The sequence below is a fragment of the Rhinolophus sinicus genome, linkage group LG04 (genome assembly GCF_036562045.2).
Source record: "Rhinolophus sinicus isolate RSC01 linkage group LG04, ASM3656204v1, whole genome shotgun sequence".
Lineage (NCBI taxonomy): Eukaryota > Metazoa > Chordata > Mammalia > Chiroptera > Rhinolophidae > Rhinolophus > Rhinolophus sinicus.
In genome coordinates, this window is record NC_133754.1 from 91,537,880 (window position 1) to 91,558,189 (window position 20,310).

General features: G+C 34.7%; 1 protein-coding gene across 5 annotated transcripts in view; it reads left to right on the forward strand.

Moving 5' to 3' along the window:
- Nucleotides 1–20,310, forward strand: part of TRPC4 (transient receptor potential cation channel subfamily C member 4) — a 217,893-nt gene that overhangs the window by 151,065 nt on the left and 46,518 nt on the right. For all 5 annotated transcript variants that reach the window (XM_074329993.1, XM_074329992.1, XM_019736606.2 and 2 more), the window contains one exon: nt 6,271–6,607. In XM_074329993.1, coding sequence (XP_074186094.1) covers nt 6,271–6,607 — 337 coding nt within the window. The remainder of the gene's footprint in view (nt 1–6,270; nt 6,608–20,310) is intronic.

The window sequence follows — 20,310 nt, forward strand, 5'->3', positions numbered from 1 at the left end:
AGCCTCCAGGTGGTCCTGTTGCTCACTCACCTTTCAGAACCACCACCCCATGGCTACTCCCTATATCCCGAGTTCTCATACCACCACAGCTGGGCTTAGCTTCAAACAAACACACACTGTGGAAACAGAGACAGGAGTGAAGTTTCCAGGCTCTCGGCCTCACGTGGAAAGGTGCTGGCTCAGGTAGTAAATGGCCATCAACTGTGATTGCATGGCCATCAGCTGTGGCTAGTTGGCCATTAGCTGTGACCAGTGAATCATTGGCCACTAATATAACTGCTGTGGCTATGCTAGCAAAAAATGGAGGCTAGCAAGAAGATGGTGGCTGGCAAGCGCTGACTGCAGTTAGCACAGTGGATTGTGGGTTGCAGATTGCAGAGAACTAGACGGCATGTTGCAGATAGTGTGGCTCCTGTTTCCTGTGTCTCCAACCCAGCCGCCAGCAAGACTATAGTGGTGTGACTCCCCTATCTATGGCTCCATGGGTGTTCTTTTTAGCCTCACCATATCCTGCATTCTTATGTGGGGAGTGGGACCAGAGACTCCGCAAGCTGCCCCGCACGACACACACACACACACATACACACACACTTGCTCCCAGGATTTATAAGCATTCAACTGTGTATTTACATTGAATTAAAACTACTTTTTCAGTGTTTATCAAATCCTCCTTTTACAGTGGAGCAAACTATAACTTCATTAGATATCAAAGCCTTTAAACTAGTGTTTATTAAAGTTGTAACATCCAGAGGAATCACACTGTTAAATGCCAGTTCTTATTCAGCAGGTCTAAAGTGGAGCCTGAGATCTGCATCTTTAAGGAGTTTACCGTTAATGCCAATGTCATTGGCCTTGGCCCACACTGAGCAGCAAGGCTTAGACTCCAGCATTGGCTCAGTAAACATTCTCATCTATAACCCAAAGTATGGCTGCAATTTCTCTTTCACTCTATGTGGGGCAGAGTCCCAGAGAGCAGTCTCCAGGCTCTTGACCTCACGTGGAAAGGTGCTGTCTTGGTTATTAGATGGCCAATCAGCTGTAATCAGATGGCCATCTGCTGTGGCTGGGTGGCCATCAACTGTCACTGGTTAGCCATTAGCCAATAATATAACTGCCGTGGCTACGCTAGCCAGTGCAGATTGAAGCTAGCAAGTTGGGTTGGTTGACAGAGAAGCGGACGGCAGGTTGCCGATCGTGTGGCTCCTGCTTCCTGTGTCTCCAACCCAGCCACCAACGAAAATATAGTGGTATGAGTCCCCTATCTATGGCTCCATTGGTGTTCCTTTTTGGCCTCACCAGACCTTGTGTTCTTGTACGGGGAACGGCAGCTGAGACCCCGCATGATACTCTAGTAGTATATCCATCATTGATTGTAACCTTCTAGCACAAGCTTGTCTAAACATACTTATCTCCATCTTCAAGTTTTTAATATGACAAGCTCTAAATCTGACTTATAACACTTCCACCTGGGCCTGTCAAAATTCTACCTGTCTTTTTGTTGTTGTTGTTTGTTTCATGCTTAACAAATCTTGCTTCCTTCAATTTTCTGATTATTTCATGTTGGCATAATCCTTCCTATACCTTCTACCTCTTTATAAACAAGTTATATAATGATCTGTATTAAGTTACCCAGTCACATGATCAGTCCCCAACACAAGTTGAGTTCCAGGAAGACAGTTTTATCTGGTTCTTACAGATCTTGGTCCTCTCCCCACTTACCTAGCCAATGTCTAACTCATTGATGATGCAGAATACTACTGTCTTAATTAAATTAAGGAAGACCAGGTGAAAAAGATACTTTAATGAATGAAGTAGGAGAGTCTGATTACTTTTTCAGTATGACTGTGCTCCTGGAGGCCAGAAGAATTGTTTTCATTAGGAACACAGCTAGAGCTATCTCTAGGAAACAGGGAGAAGCCCAGGCAGCTAAAGACCATTGGCAGCTATGAAGTTTGGGCCTGAAGTGGAAGAAAGGGCTTTCAGCTTTGGACAGAATAATTCCCTGAAGTTCCTCTGCCTAGAAATAATCCTTAAGCCTTGCTATCAACATAACAAATGTGTTGTTGAAAAAACATCCCTGGGCAAAGAAAATAAAATCCCAAAGGATATAGATTATTTGTGAATTGTTAAAGAATAAATAGTAGGACCCAGAGGAAACTGGCATGTATGTGAATCTGTCATCCTTTCTAAGTAAAGGAATCAGATTGCTCTCATGGAACTCACTATAATACATTCAGCTCCAAAGTTTCAACTCTGTTTATAATCAGTCAGCAGCCAATTGAGACTGCCATGTAATTATCTGACTTATTCAAGATGCATAAAGTAGTCAAGTTGGTTGTTCTCAGATCTAGATTTTGCTCTTATAGAGAATATGGCCACAGTCTGAACTTTAGACATAAAATTTTAAACTAGAAAAATATATTGAAAAACTGAAAAGATGAAGAAAGAACAAATATCAAATAAATCTGATACAGTTATTTTAATTATTAGGTCTCTGTTAACTTTTGAATTCTCTTCTGCTTACACTGCACATAGCCAATTAATATTTTAATTTCTCCCCATGTAGTAATGAAGTTTGTTTTCAGTTTTTTTTGTTGTTGTTTGTGTTTACTTTTCAGCTTTATGCTTTCTCCTCATCATTTTTATTCTCTGTTTTCTTTGTGATTTGGGGTGTTTTAGTATTTTGAGTTGTTTTTAAATCATTGATATTGGATCTCACTTTATTTCTAAAAATGAGATTAAAATTTATAAATTTCACAGTTTCTTCAATATTTGGAATTCCATGACTCAAGATTTTATAAATAATCATGACATCAGGCTTTTGAAACTTTTTTTTAAAGGTTACTAAAAGAGGGATAGGAAGTTTTTTGTTTTTTTTCAGTGTCTTTTATAAATGCATGGCACAAATATGAATTTGAAAGTTTACAATGTTTTAGTATATATTTCAATGAGATTGCAGAAGTTATGCTGGAATTGACCAACAGCTTGAAGGAGAGAAGGGGTTATAATACAGTGTGCCTGAAAACAACCCCCACTTTCCCCAGTCCTTGAATAGTACAGAAGATGGTATCTCCTGTGGCTCAAAGATGGAATAGAGGAGGCAGGAGTTGTAAGCTCCCAGGATGCTGCCGGCAATGTAATGGCCCATCTGGAGAGGGATTCCTAGAATGGACCCGTGGCAGATGTCAGAAAGATAGAATGGTCTCTCTCTGAGTGTGTCCTTCAGAGGAGGTTGGGGTAAAGCTGAGTATTCCTCTAAATAACGCAAGTAAAGCCAGAGACAGAGCAGGTTGGGGAGAAAGAGACAAAGAAGGACAGGAAGGAGGGAAAAAAGAAGGAACAAAGTACAAAGAAGGAAGCACGGAGGAAAGAAAAAATAAAGAACAGAAGGAAGGGAAACATGAGCTCATTGAAAGTTTTAACCTACTTTAGCAGTTAAAGACTGAAAAATCCTGTAATATAAAAGTTTAGTATTTTATCCTTAATTTGGTAATTAATTTCACCATGAAATCCATTTCTTCATGAAAATCTGTTCATTAAGGGAATACCATTTGGGGAACGCTGGTGTAGACGTGTAGTGAACTGCTATTGTAGGAAAAAAAATGTAAAACCATTGTGAGAATGTCTAGATTTCTAGTGATTCTTATGAATACTGTTTGGGTTACTTCAATCCTATGATTAGAATAAATTTATAGCCAAATATCTACTTTTTGGGAAATCTGTGTATCACACCCACTCCTGCTTTGCTTATATAGTCCTGTCTCTATTCTTTCTCTGTACATAAACCTCACTGTGTCTGTGTTTAATAAAAATGTATACATCTTTGCTTACTAAGCACAGTTCTGTACTTTCCAATAATTAAAGAAAAAGATCTTTTTAAGAGAAAGTGTTAGTAAAAATTAAAGCCAACCTCATGCTTGGCAAGGGCAGGTATTCTATGAGGATTATATGATTTGCTTCTCCTAGGCAATTTAACATAGTCTATATGTGTATATTGGGCAACAGAAATACTTATCCAAGCAAACATTAAGTGCTCCTTGTACAGTTGTATACTCAATTGCCCTGGTGTCCCATGCTTTAGTGAGATTTTCACCAGGACGTGCAGTTTGTTGGTCCAAGAATTCAACCAGACTATGTGGAACAAAGTACATATCTTTTTTATTGTGTACTTTTTCTATATGTATGGAATGTGCTATTATACTTAGTCCCTTATAGAGTTTCTTCAATTTGTGAGGATTAATGAAGCTTAGTTTTGCATTTTTCCATAAGTTTCTTTAATTCCCTTCTATCAAGGCCTCTCAATTGTGCTAAATTCTAATACTATGAAGAACATTATATATGAAAAAATAGAAATAAGGTTGGTAGATTATGATTTGTTTGTAAAATGCTAATGGAAAAAAAATTGTGTATGTGTGGGAAGGGGAGACCAATTCTTAAATAGAACAGGGCTTGTTAATAACCTATATTGCTCTTAGCCAGCACTCTGTAGATATATCAGCAAGAACGCAATTTTGACTTTCAAATAACTGACTTTGACCAGAATAATAGGCAAGTAGTATGTTAAGAAGTTACTCTTTGAACTATAAAATTTAACTTTACAGAGCTTAAATCTTACTTAAGCAAATTACTTACAAAGTAATGAAGAGAGACTTCATTATCCCAATCTTGAAGAAATGCAGTTTTATTGTTTTATTTGTATTTACTTAACCCATTATTATGAATTTAAATCAATTTATTACATATTTCTTTGCCCACTATATTCTTTGATGAGTAGAGTATCCAAGACAATATGAAGAGAAATAGTTGCATGAGAAATCATTACATCTTCAGTTGATATGGATACACACTTCAACTATTGAACTGGTCTTTTAATCAATTACCCATCTCTATTTTGACTCTCAAATAGATTTTAGTTTATGATAAACAAGGCCCTTTTTGTGTATCTAGGAGTTATTTACTTGTTTATCATCAAAGAAGAGAAGAAGCAAAGTCTTGCCTAACAGAGATCCATATAGGCTAAGACTGAAGGGAAAAAAAAGGAAAATATTGGGGTGGCAGGAATGGGATGGGGAGTCCTTTGAAAGGGCCAAATATTTAGTTTATTTCTAGATTAGGCCTATTTTTCATGCCAACAGAACTTTCCTGTGGTCCTAACAAGGGACTAGAGCTTCTACTACTATCAAAACTACCCATGTGCATTCCTGGGTCCACACAGTACACTTTGTCACCGGTGTGTATGCTCTCTCTCCCACAGTACCTTGCCTTGAATTGCTTTCCCTTCTCTTCTCTACTTAACAAATCTGCCATTCAGAGCTTAGACCCATTTGGAAGCTTTCTTGGACCATTCCATCTGGAAGAGAAAACTCCCTCTGAATTTGTCTAATGCTTAGTTGAAGTTGTCAGTCCCAGGGAGAAATGTAGTGTGCAAAAAAAAAAAAAAAAAAAGTCCTGGACCAGATAGTCAAATATTTCATAATTTACTAGATATGCAATAGATATGCAACCTTGAATAAATTTACTGACCTCTTATAACTTCCTCTGTCCCCATCCTTACAATAGAGAAAGTTTTATGCAACATCTCAAACGTGTTGCCAGTATAAAATGATGTCATGTTTGTGAAACGTTTTGTATGTGGTAATTGATTATATTTAGGTAAGGAATTTTCTTTGTTTCCACCAAATTCAGCTATGATGATTTATATTCTGGTAATCCAGATAAGATTTCATATATGTTTTTCGTATTGCCTCAATTAAATTAAAAATATACAAGTATTTACTTTTTCTGATGATTAAAGTAGTTAAGTGTTTATTATAAAAATATTAAAAGGGCAACCAACTATAAAAATGAAAAGCAAGTATATGAAATAACCACTAAATCAAGAAATAACCATCATTAACATTTTTTTTATTTTATGCTATATATATTATAGTTCTTGCATATGTACATAAATGTGTGGATCTTTGCACACAGTTTGGTTCACTTATCAATATATCCCATAAATATTCTTCTTTTCCTGCTCTATTTTTACTTTCTCAAATGAACCGTAGTATTTTGATTTCTGTTGCCTCTGGCTAAACACATTAGCACTATGCCTTGGGTGTAAAATGTTCAACAAATAGGCTTTTCTCTAGCTAAAGCACTTTATGATTGTTAAAATATAAAATTATTTAAAGCAGAATTTCTGACTTTAAAGATAACTCTGTGTTCTTATTGATGGACTGAATCATTACATGTAACCCTGACTTCCTTTTCCTTTTCCTTTCCATTTAGTTTGTTGCCCAACCTAATTGTCAACAACTGCTTGCCTCTCGCTGGTACGATGAGTTCCCAGGCTGGAGGAGAAGACACTGGGCAGTGAAGATGGTGACATGCTTCATAATAGGACTTCTTTTTCCCGTCTTCTCTGTGTGCTACCTGATAGCTCCTAAGAGCCCACTTGGACTCTTCATCAGAAAGCCATTTATCAAGTTCATCTGCCATACAGCATCCTATTTGACTTTTTTGTTCCTGCTGTTGCTTGCCTCTCAGCACATCGACAGGTCAGACTTGAACAGGCAAGGTCCACCACCAACCATCGTCGAGTGGATGATATTACCATGGGTCCTGGGTAAATGTGTTACTATAGAAAATATAATCAAAACGTAATACTGCCATGGAATTTTGTTGCTCAGAAAAGAATATTCATTAAAGTTTAGGCATAGGAATGTTTAAAATAGGTCCTGACCATTGTAGCTCCAAGGCCTAATCCCCAGAGCTAAGTAATTATCTTACAGCGGTGGTGGACCTACTCTTAAATGCAGCCTATGAAATGTAACCTTAGGTTTTAGAATTCCAGATTTTAATGATTTCGTATCCTATGAATGATTCTCTGGGCTGTTGTTTCTATGTTTGTCTTTTAAAGCTTTTCAACATGTGTCATCGGACATATGTAAATAATTATTCTAATTTTCTTGATATGCCTTCTAAAAGATAAGTACAAATTACTCCGCAGAATTCATGATTCTATACATAAAGTAACTGTAAACATTCTTTAAAATTAATCCATTTAAGTTTATCTTTGACATTTTATAGTAAAATTAAAAATAGGAAATTTAATAATAGGACATCCTTCAATCTCTGTTCTTTTCAAAGAAATAAAAATGTTTTGGATCTGCAGCAAATCATGGTAAGGTAGAAAACCTTAACGTAGCTGGTGAAAACCCTGTTTTCCTTTCCTGTTGTTATTATAGCCATAATTAAAATTTACATTTTAATTATTCTTTTCTCTAGCCTGCTGTGGTTTGCACAGAAATCACTTTTTTTTTTAATTTAGCTCATCATGTTAAACCTCTCTAGTATGATATCCATCTAATTATTTAGTAATTAGAAAATGTGTGACAAATTTCATGATTCACAGTCTCAGAACAGTTTGGATTAACTCTCTAAACTACTGCACAGACTGTATAATAAGGAAAAGGCAGAAAAAACGGACTATGTCTGAATATGAGACAGATACATTTTTCACTTTTAAAGATTATAAATATTCTACCAACCATAAGAAAAGTTCATAGGAACAAGATTTGATATGTTTTACATATCTTACTGGAAAGAAAAACACCTTCTTACGTGAACTTTAAAATAGAGTACATTCTCATTAACCTGAAATGCATAAAGTGTGACCACAAGATCCTTCTGCTTAAGTTAGGAAGAAAGTTTAGATGATCTGTAAGTGTCTTTTTGAATAAAGTAAGTATGACATTTCAGTTCAATTATATTCAATATAAAATTACCCTGTTTTCATTTAAAATCAATATTTCACATTAGGAATATGTCCTGTATGGAATTTTCTTCATAGAAAATTTTTGAGGAATAATTGTTAAAGAAGTGTTAGAAAATTAAATTTCCCATTGTTGGTAAGTTATACTGAATGTCTAAAAATCCTGATATCTAAAAAGAAATACAGAATATTTCATTTTGAAAAATGTTGTAGATAAATGCTGTGTAAGCACATATACTGTGTTTCCCCGAAAATAAGACCTAGCTGGACAATCAGTGCTAATGCATCGTTTGGAGCAAAAAATTAATATAAGACCTGGTCTTATTTAAATATAATATAATATAATATAATATAATATAATATAATATAATATAATACTGGGTCTTATATTAATTTTTGCTCCAAAAGACACATTAGAGCTGATTGTCCAGCTAGGTCTTATTTTTGGGGAAACAGAGTAGTATTTCTAGTCTTTATGCAATCAATGAAAATATGTGGAGTACTTTCTATGTACTAAGTAAGCATAGTGCAGGGCAATAGTGATATAAAAGTAAAAGAGAGAGAGAGAGATAGGTAAAGAAAAATATCCCTTGCCCTTATGAAGATTAAATTTTACTGGAGGAAATGGATAATAACCAATGAGATACGTTATATAATGTCAGAAAATGGTAATTAATATTGCAAAATAGAAGCTCCAAACTTTTCATAACTTGTACAATTAAAAGAGTCATTGACTACCTTTTAGGTGCAAAAGTTGTAACAAAAGTTTCCATGAAAACTGGCTAGAAAAAATCATATCCAAACCATAGCTGAATGGTTAAATATAGTATAAATTTAATTGTGAGAATTATAATTCCAGCCAAAAGAAATAGCAGCTAAAGGCAACCTTTTCTTTAGGTATTCTGACCTTGGGGAATTAATCTATTTGGAGATTTTTTAGGATGAAAACAGATTTTCTAGAATAAAAAAAATTATGAATGATCATCTTGCTTAAATAACAGGGCATAAAAAGAAAGCTTAAATACCAAATACATTTATCAAAACATCGTATTATACATCAAGCTTGGTGAATTCTGAGTGCCTCATATCTAAGACTGAGTTCTAACTGCTTTGCTAGACCCATGATTATAAATGTTATTCTCTATATTATTGGGTTTGTGTGGAAAAAACACTGGATTTGAATACCCAGGTCCTGACACTAAGAGACTATTAAATTATGGGTGATCGCAACCTCTCAGGATTTTCAATGCCTTCATTAATAAAATGAACAATTTAGAGTGATGACTTCTTAAGTCCCATTGAGTCCTATTACTGCTGGGGAGCTAGCATGATCCCCCCCCCTTTTTTTTAAATCATTATCAGAGCAGATAAAATTGGTCTTTTTTTATGGGGGAGGGGGAAGAGGGAAAGACAGCATGGTAGGAAGGCTTTAACCTTTTACAAAAAGTGTAGTAGGGACAAAAAGGCATGGTCTGATTTGATTACTATGTTAACGAGCCTTCCATGTTATCTTACTCATTCCTCCTGGCTGGTAAAGGAAGTGTTCCCTCAGTTAAGGATCTAGATTTATAAGAACAAGACTGAACAAGGTATGGAGAAGAGTGTGGCTTATAAATGGGTCCCTCATCATGTTAATTTTATTGATGATAAATTGAAGCTCTGAGCAGGGGTTTCTCTCAAGGCTTCTTTTTTTTAATTAGCTTCAGGTGTACAAAGCAACATAATAGTTAGACATTTACACCTCTCACAAAGTGATTACCCCCCACCCCCCGATCTACTACCCCTCTGACATTGTTTATAGCTGTTACAATACCATTGACTATATTCCCTATGCTGTACTTTACATCCTGTGAATATATATATATATATATATGTATATATATATAGATATAGATATATATATACATCTATCTATCTATCTATCTGTCTATCTGTCTATCTGTCTATCTGTCTATCTGTCTATCTATCTATCTATCTATATATATATATATCTGGGGTATCAAAAAAAGGTATACACATTTTAAGAGATGTTATCTATGCTCAAGCAGTAGTTCGCCATAATCAGAAGTGTCTGGATACTGATGGTAACCACTTTGAACAGCTCTTATAATAGCAGAAGTCAAACGTGACTTGTATTCATCTTTTGTTTTCGGTATATATTGAGTATTACAATTTTAATACTGTTTTCCTTTCTTAAAATGTGTATACACTTTTCTGGCATCCTGTATGTGTGTATATACATACACACACACACACACACACACACACACATATATATACTTAATTTATATATACATTTAATATATATACATTTATATATACTATACATATATACATATATATGTAAATATATATACACACACATATATATATATAAATATATATATATATATATATATATATATATATATATATATATTTGACATTTCTCAAGTCTTCTTGAACCAACTTAGATCTTCAACCCACTTCACCCTCATTCTTACTAAATTTACTTTCCTTCTATTTTCAGAGGATGTTTCCCAGACCTATGATACCATAACATATGAGAAATGATTACTTTTCCACCTCCCGTTTTGTTTATCCTGACCAAAAGAATTCTGTTTTATATATTTAGATCACAAAGTTTCGCTTTGAGTAGAAAAGTTTTTTCTCATTAGTCATCTCAAATCAATCCTTTTATCACCTTAAGAAGTATGGTTTTGCTTGGGAATTTCTGTTATTTTTATATACTTTTGTGTGTTTCAGCAATAAGAACTTATTCAGCATTACAGATCCAAACTTCTTGTGTTTAGTACAGTGGCAGAATAATGTTTCTGTGTTATTTTCAATATCTTTTCTGTTGAAGTTCAACATCTTTTTGAGTATTGCAACTGAAGTCTATTGAGTTATATATATTTAGAAACTACCTGTAGTGGCTTATATCCTTTATTGCGGTGTCATTGATAAGTTGTAACTCATCTCCTGCAAAACTTTTTGAATTATTTTTCCTTCCAGTTCTCTTGTATTGAAGGTTATTGACCCTTCTTTTCTCCCATCAAACAGCCTCAAGAGATCTTCTTGCTGGTATTTGCTGTCAAGGTGAACTTTAGCATATAAGCAAAAAAAACCTAAAAGCCTCATACAGGGATCAAACTTAAGATTTTGGTCACCTTGAGATACAGTTCTAACCAGCAGAAAAACTAATCACAAATAAATCGGTCAGAACCGTCTCATAGATAAGTAGATACTAGACAGATAAACACCAATATACCTCTCAAACTGTCAAATTACCCATTTAGTCTAGAGTAAAAAGTAAAACAACAGTTTTATCAAGCATGCATATGGGCCTGATAACAGGGCTATACTTTTTTAAGTTTCTAGAGAAAAAATGTCATTAGAAAGACTGAATGATGGATTAAAAGGAGCCTGGGGCCAGATTAGAGAGCTGGCTACTTCTATGTTCTGCTGGGCCATGACCCTGAGGCTCTTAATTTATTCAGGGTTTGATATTTAACATACAATACTAGGGATACAAAATGAATAGAGTATTCTTATGAGAAATTCCTTTTTACATAAAATTTACATGCAAACTAAATATAACATGTATATCTATAACGTATATTATAAGAATTCATCTAAATTATAGTAGCAATTTCATGTCAAAATTGTTTCTGGAGATAATAGGGAGTAAAATATTATGAAGAAAATCTTTAGGGATGCTAGTTTTTAAGCCCTTCCCCAAAACTAGTTTTTATTTTTCCACAGAATTCATTATAACTCAATTATAATAATCAATTTTGTGTCATAGCTTATTTCCTCACAAAAAAGTGTACATATGTAATGAAATATCCAGATGTAGCCATATGTTATCAGCTTAGCATAAATTATGAAACTGATAGCACTATATAAAAGAAGTAGAATATTAATGAAGCCTATTAATAAAAGAGGAAGTACTTTGCAATGAGAAAAGACAATGGCTGCTGAAGTGACTCGATATTTTTCGTATGCCTAGAATATACCACAATTATTTAGTATATAAATCTATGCACACTGAACATGATGATGAGAAGGGTGAACTGAGGAAAAGATGTATCATAGGAAGACATTTAAGCTCTGTTAAAAATAATCTTCTAATGAATTCCTGGGCATAAACTAAGAATTGCTCATATCCGAATTATACATCTTGCCTATAACTCATACTTATTTAACAATTTTTCACTAACAAAATTTGCCTCTGATTTCCATGCTTTATTTATAGTTTTATCTTTTAAAGAGTTGATATTAACAAATCTGAAATTTTCAACAAAGCCTGCCAAATTGAAAATGTAAAATGAAAAATTGTGATCACATTCTTATCTAGATAAAGCCTCATAGAGAAAAACAATCCTCTATATATTCTCCCTTTTTTGTAACCATTTATTCTTCTTCTATCTAATAGGCATTAAGATCATATGACTTCAGGTACTCACACTTTCAGCCTCACCCCTGAATTACCTGTATTGTCAAATAGCCCCCAAAAGATATTCTTGCAATTATAAGAAACAAGTCTATAGTTTTCCCCCACTCTCATCCTTGGCGAGGTGCTCTAACCACCTCAGCAAACTAGCTGCAAAAAAATATAATACTCAAATATAATTGCAGAACATCCATTTATTAATTTAAAGGGATATTTTAATTTTCAAGAAAAAATCAGGTAACAATTGCAGTATGACATATATACCTCATGCAGTTAGTGTAACTGCAGAGCTAGAACCTTCATCTTCTATAAATACTGCCCCAGAAATGTGAGAAGTAAAATTCAAGGAGGCAAAAACTCAGGAGCCCAGGAACTCAAGTCTCTAACACAAATTTATTTCCTATTTTCTCCACCTCTTTGCCAACTTTAATCTTTACCCAGGTCAAATATGAATGGAGCATGTTAATGATTCATTGAAGATGTAACACTCTTTAAGATGTACACTTGATGTAATTTACTATTAAATATCATGTTTGCTAATATACCAAATTTACCACTACCATCACCATCACATCCCCACTATTTCCATCACCACCTCCACCAACACCCATCTCCAATCTGAAACACATGTATTATATGTAACTCCCTAATACTGAAAGAAGCAATCTATTCCAAAAAAGAAATAATACAATCCTTTGATATGATCTTTAGATGTTTTTTTTTTTTTTTTTGGCTTCTATGATCACTTACTAAACCTAAAGTTAAATTTCCTTGCTTCCAAGAATATCATTAATTTTTAAAATTTCATTGGTATGTGTATGTATAGAGGCATCTTCAGGAAAATGTAAAGAGATGAATATATTTTCTTGGTACATAATTGATTTTAAAATAGTAGGAGGTTTGCATTAAGTGAAAAATTGGAATTCTCATAGTGCAAACATTAATATTCATTCATTCAAAATATATATATTAAGCAACTACTATCACTCATTGAAAAGATGACTTGAGCAAAGATTTGGACGAATGTTTATTCGTTGTTCCCCCATCTACATAAGCATTCTATGCCTCAGTTTTCACGGACATTTTTAAAGGGAAATCCTATAAAAAGAATGCTACTGCATTTATAAAAACTTACTTGATTTTTAAATTAATATATTTAGGTCATAAGCTATCAGGTGACCAGAACTGTAAAGTTTTACATTCTACATCTTAATTGAAAGCCAACATGGTAACCTTCCTGGCACACTTTGAAAATACATACTTCCTTTATTGTATATTCTTTTTTTTTTTCTCTAAATTTTAACGTGATGATGACAAAACCATAGTAATTTAGGGTTTTAGATATCTTCAAACTAAACATCTTTATTCACTGTCCCTTAAGTCAGTGTTTCTTGAAGTGTGATCTGCTGAATAAAATCATAATCATTGTGGATTTTCATGGAAAAAAATTAGATTTTGAATTTTCTCCTTGGTTGACTGCTTCCTAAATTCCAGAATCTTTAAACAGTAGATTAAGAGACGATTCTGGGAGCCAAATTTCATATTTATGTAATAGCTTTATTATGGAGTCTCGACATGAAATGGTTTGACTTCCGATCACTTTCCCAACTGCCTGATACCAAATATCATTTCCCTATCTCTTAATGATATGTCTTGTGATATTGATTCCTGAATTTTTGAGTTATTAAAAAGTTGTCCCAGATCAGTTAAAACTTGAATCTTATAATCAGTTTAAAGCTCTCCTCTTTCCCAAAACAGGCCCGAATGATAGCTTGAAGAACTTGGAATGACCCATCTTTCGCTTATCCTTAAACCCAGCACTAGAATGGAAGGAGAGACACAGACTCTTTATGTTTTCCCCATTGCTGGGCTTCTGGGAAGAGGGATGACATGAAATTAAACATCTACATTACTTCCTGGGACCCAGGTCACAGCTCTTTCCTTGTTGGTTGTCTACATCTCTGGCTAATACTAAGTAACCTGTATGATAGGCCTTGACATGCTGACTCTCCTGACGGATGCATGGGTGTTCTTTAGTGGGCCCTGTATGCCTCCGAACTGCACAGTTCTCTGAATCAGAGATTAACCTCTGCCTGACATCTCCAGTCCCTCAACTCTTGTGATCAGCACTTGGCCACTTTTGGGATCCTGTGACTTTAGCCAAAGCAAAAAGGCAAGATGGCTCAAACCCAGCTTCTTCCTGTGATAAACACTCACTCCCCAAGAACATCACAAACCTTGTCACATCACACGGGAGGAGGTTAGGCTGCTCTCAGCTGCCAGCTGCCCTACTGCCAAGCCCCACTGTTTTTCTATTTTCCATTATGAACTACACCCAAGGAGAGGTGAGCAAGACAATTACCTGAGCAAGACAATTAGCCCCAGCAGGTACTGAAATGCCAATTTCTCCTTGTACAAATCTCCAGTTTTTGGGAGGGATTTTCCTGGAGTCTCCCTCACTCAGGGAAGTGTAGTAATCAGCCTCACCTATCCTGCTGGCATTTCCTTTTAGCACAAAAACTATACTTCCCTGACCTCAAGACTCTCTTGTCACCTCTTGTGAGTCTTGCCTCTGTATAAACCATAGGTTTGGAGTGGCAGGTGGTTGGTTATAGATCTGGTCCTGATGCCTCTTAGTAAGCCCTAGAAGAAAGATGTGGCTAAGCTCTCTTCAGAAGTGGATAATGGGGCTCTTATTTCTATCTTTGTTTGGGTTTTAAGTATCAAACTGAGAAAATAGGAACTGCCCCTTAGCTTAGTACCTCTTCAGGGTCCAGCATTAATGTGAGTTTTTACTGAGATTACATTTAGATTCCTCTTTGGACAGAAGCAGAATTTTAACTAGTTTTTGTTCCCTGATTTTTGGGTGGGGAAAGAAGAAAGAAAGGAAACCTTCAGCAGGGAGGAATTCTTATTGTTCTCTTTATCTTCATTGATTTGGTGCCACAGCATGGAAATCAGTGTTCTATTAAAGAGACTCCCAAGGTCAGCTAGCTTTGGGGCTGCCATAACAGGCCCTTGGAGATGGCTGTCGGTACAAAGGTGACTTGCTCTTTGTTTGGGATTATTTACTCTTTGTGTAAGTGCTGACAGCAAAGAAGGACAAGAGGTCTGTTTGAAGTATTACACATTTCTCATGTGAAACTGGGGCTGTGAAATGTGGCATCTCCCGCCTGCCTATTTCATCTCATCCTCACAGCCAGCTTCACATGATAAGATGTAATGGAACATTCAAATAGCCCTGATGAAAACTGTTATGGGAAAGTTAGAAAAAAAATACAGTAAAAACTTCCAGGCATCCACATATATTTTTAAAAGAAAGTTCTCTGACTCATTTGCACTGTGATCTTCCCTTTGTTGGTCCCCACAGTCTTGACATCAATGCTTGTAATTAGACGACTCTGAGAAATCATATGTCATCCATTTATAAACAGCAGAGAGTAAGTTGAAATGTTCCCATTGTGGGAACAGGACAAACATTTTGTGACAGAAGTTCCCTCAAGCTGTGTTGTCTTCAGACTTTTTAGTTACCATGAATAGCTTACTATCTGGATGCGTTTTTAGTCAGTTAATAGCACCCTCTAGTTTCTCTAAAGGCTTGTTTCTTCAAAAACTTTGGTAAATGTTACCAGAATAAAGAAACTTGGTATTTCGCTAATGTGCTTATAAAAAATAGAAATCAATAGTCCTCAAACACATGTGGTGACTAGAGCAATAAGATAATCGAATCTGGTGCTTTAAAAACAAAAGAGCCCAAGCTCCATTAGCCAATGAGCACTAATTCACAATCTTATTTACAGCTCAAGTTATAAAAAATGATGGTGCGAGTTATCAGTTTGATCAGGATCTCTGTTTTTCTTTTTTTTTTTTTTTTTATTAAATTTATTGGGGTGACAATTGTTAGTAAAATTACATAGATTTCAGGTGTACAATTCTGTATTACATCATCTATAAATCCCATTGTGTGTTCATCACCCAGAGTCAGTTCTCCTTCCATCACCATATATTCGATCCCCCTTACCCTCATCTCCCACCCCCCACCCCCAGAAGTGTGCCTTACAGAGGTCAGAGTAAAATTATTCTTTGTGTGGTCAGGAAAGTCAGATTTAAAGTCTCTTTGAACTCCAAAAGAACTAACTATGCTATGTCTAAATTGTGAACTTTTGTTGTTAACTCATCTCTGGAAACCTTAGAGGTCATCTAGTCCAAACTTCCAACAGACGTGTCATCTCCTTGAACTCAACTAAGAAGAACAGAGTCTGCACAGATATTAAGGAGCTGTAGGCTAAAATGTTGCCTTATAATAAGCTTCCTCCTTGCTTCTTTATAACTCCTTCCCAATGGTGCTCATTTTGGCCTCTGAAGCAATTAGCCCTAATGTCTTTATTCCTCTACATAATCACCCTCAATATATTTGAAGTTACTTATTTTGGTTACTGTTAATAATCACGTTCGGCTTTCTGGTCTGGTAGAAGGAGGAAGAGAGAGAACACAATTTATCTATAAAGGAAAATAAAATATAAACACTCTGGTTGGTTAGTAGGTATTGAAAATATATTTTATTTTATGATACATACAAATTTGAAAACAACTCAATCACAAATTCATAGAGTTGGAATAACCTGTAGAGATTAGACAGCCCAGGTTTTCACTTACTCCTAGAATTTCTCTGGAGTATGGACTGATGGAAGACATTCCAGGTTCTGGATTGGAATCCCCACTCCACAGGGCGATCCATTCCAGTTCTGGAAGAGCTCAGATTGCCTTTCTTACATTGGGCAAGAAGTTTCCTTTCTGTGATTTTCATATAAAAAATCCAGCTTCTGCTTTCTGAGGCGGATCAAAGTACATCTGTGTCCTCAAGTACAGGGTAGTTTTTCATTTTTCATGGCAGCTATTATGACTGATTTTAGTAAAATTTTGATAATACAAACAGGAAGAAGCAATGTCTGGCTATTTATACTATTGGAGTAGAATGATAGTTCCTGTATGATACTATACATAGAATTTTGTGTGTAGTTCAACCTCTCTTTCTTTGAAGTAAGATAACTGAAATTGAGAAAGTTGAGACTACTGGCTAAAATTACAAAGCTGATGACGAGCTGAACTAAGGCTGGCATCTCATTCACCTGACATTGTCCAATTCCTATCACAGTGCCTTCAGATGAAAGTTATTTTGAAATGCAGGCAATCAAAGATTGCATGAGCAAGTCTTCTAATCTCTGGGAATTGGCAAAGTTTCAAGCAAAACAACACAAATAAGCTACATTGTGAAATCTCAAGAATAAGAAAATGCTGTTTAAGAGCGCTGCTTTAAGGAGATTGAGATCCGGTCCTGGTTTCTCCATTACCTTGTAGCATAATATTGGTCACACTGCTTCTTTGGGCTTTAAATTTTGTTGTTGTTGTTGCTGTAGTTTTTGTGTTTTATGTACATTGTGGTTGCATGCTGGACTCTAAGGCTATACCCAGGCTCAGTAGGTAAAAGTACCACAGAAATGAAAGAGGGGAGTGTTTCTATCTGTACTGAGCATTTGTCCTCATTGGATAAAACAAATTCTAGATTTTCCACAAGCTCTAAAATCCTTTGCATCTATCATATTTTATTCAGTTCTGATATAGTCCTATCTTCAAAATACAGGAAGAAATATATGCCCCAATTATGTCGCAATCTTATCCAAGCTCTCAAGGGAGATTTATTTATGAAAGAAACCTCAAAAGGGAAGCTAGGATGTAAACACCAAATCTAGAATAAAGCAGTGGTCTACAGCAGCCTTCAAAATGCACACTATAATTGATTCAACTGAGATCCGTTTTAATTTGCATTATTAAATTAAATGTAACTTAAAATTAAAGATAAAAGTTTATTTAGAACATTAAATAGTCATTGCTAGTTTTCACTAATTAATGAGAGGTCATCATGTCTAAAACATTTTTCCAAAGTTTGATTGTGAAAATTTTCAAAACTACAGAAAATGTGAAAGAAATGTATAGCAATGCATATATTACCTGTCACCAGTATTTTCTTTATTTTTAATCTATCCCTATTTCCATTCATCCATCAACATCAATCTCTCGTAATTTTTTTGCTGTCTTCAAATTAAGCTGTAGCACTACTTTATTTTATAGTAGTTTTAGAATATAGAGATCTAAAATGTTGGTAAACAGAGTCACGCATGTATCTCCACAATCAAGATACAGTACAGGGGAGGCCAAATCTGTCCCTTTCACAGTTTTTCTAAATAAATTCATTGTAACACACCACACCCAATAATTAATTGCAAACCCTAAATTATTTATTCCCTGACCCTTTGCAGAATATGTATGATGGTAGTTGTAAGTCTTTATAGATCTTTATGAAATCAAGACATGTCCCTTCTATTCATGTTTTGCTGAAAATTTTTAATATGAATGCAAATTAAATTTTGTTAAATGCATTTACTGAATCTATTGAGAAGATCTTTTTTCAATGATCTGCTGATGATATAAATTATATTGATTGATTCTTAAATGTTAAAACAATCTTTCATTCCTGGGAAAACCAGCATTTGGACATGGTTTTATCCTCAATTTTATATATTACTGTATTTAATTTACTAATATTTGTTGAGAATTTTTAGTGAATGTTCATAAGGGTTATGAGTGTGTACTGCAGTTTTCTTTGTGCTATTTTTGTCTGAAGTTTGTCAGAATAATACTTGCCTTTTAAATGTTTCTTCCTCTTGAATATTTGTGTTTGATTCACACTGGCATTACTTCTTCCTTAAATGTATGGTAGAATTCATCATGAAACAACTGAACCTGAAATTGTCTTTGTAAGAAGATTTTTAACTACGAATTAACTTTCTTTAGCACAGGGCATTTCAGATTATTCTGGGTCCTCTGGAGTCAGTTTAGAAGTTTGTATCTTTCAGGAAAAATGTCCAATTCATTCAAGATGTGAAATTTATGGGTACCAAGTTGCTCTTTTTATTCACTTGTTATCTTTATAATATCTGTATGATCTGTATTGATGGCCCTTCTTTCATTTTTTTTTTTTATATTGATCATACATATCTTCTCAATTTTCTCTTGACCATCATTCTGGCTAGAGTTGTATCTATTTTGACTATTTCAAACTTCTAGATTCTGTTTTCATTGATTCTTCCCCTCAAGTGTTATGTGTTAAAGTTCACTGATTTCTGCTTTTATCTTTTTTATTTTCTTTTTTCTGCTGGTTTTGGGTTCAATTTGCTCTTCTTTCCATAGTGTCATGTTTGAAGCTGAGATCTCTGATTTGTGATCTTTATTCTTTTCTATCTAGTAAAGCACTTAGGCCTATAAAATCCATTCTTAGCTGCAGCACAGATTTATACCTATAAAGTCCACTCGTAGTTGCATCGCAGATTTATTTATTTTTTGGTTGTACTTTCAATCAATTCAAAATATTTCCTAATTATTCTGTAAATTGCCCTTCGACCAAGAGCTGTTAGAAGTGTATTGTTTAATTGAAAAATATGTAGGGATTTTCTAGATACATTTCATTATTGTTTTGCTGTTTATGTGATCGTATAGCACACTTTGTATGATTTCAACTGGTATAAGTATTCAAAGTTTGTTTTACAGCCCATAACGTGGTCTATCTCGGTAAATGTTCCACATGCACTCGAGAAAGAAAATGTTGTCAGGTTGTTGATAGTGTTATTCAGGACTTCTCTTTCATTACTAAGTTTTGGCCTCCTGGTTCTGTTGGTTACAGAGAGGAATGCTAAATTTAGTCTCTCACTGTAATTGAACCTTTATTTTTTATTTTAGTTCTAATAATTATGGCATCTTGCATTATATGGTTATTTTGTTAGTTGTATCCATATTTAGGATTGTTCTGTCATCTCTCTGGATTGACCTTTTTATCCTCATGTTATATCTCTTTACATACCTAATAACATTTCTTCTTCTGTAATATATCTACTCTTATATTAATGTGGCCATTTGAGCTTTCTTTTCGTTGGTATTTCATGGTGTCTTTATTATTCCTTTATTTTTAACCTCTTGATGAACTATGATATGGGGGGGGGTTTGTATTTTTGTCTTATATAGCCATCTGCCTTATAATTATTATGTTTAGACAATACATTTCATT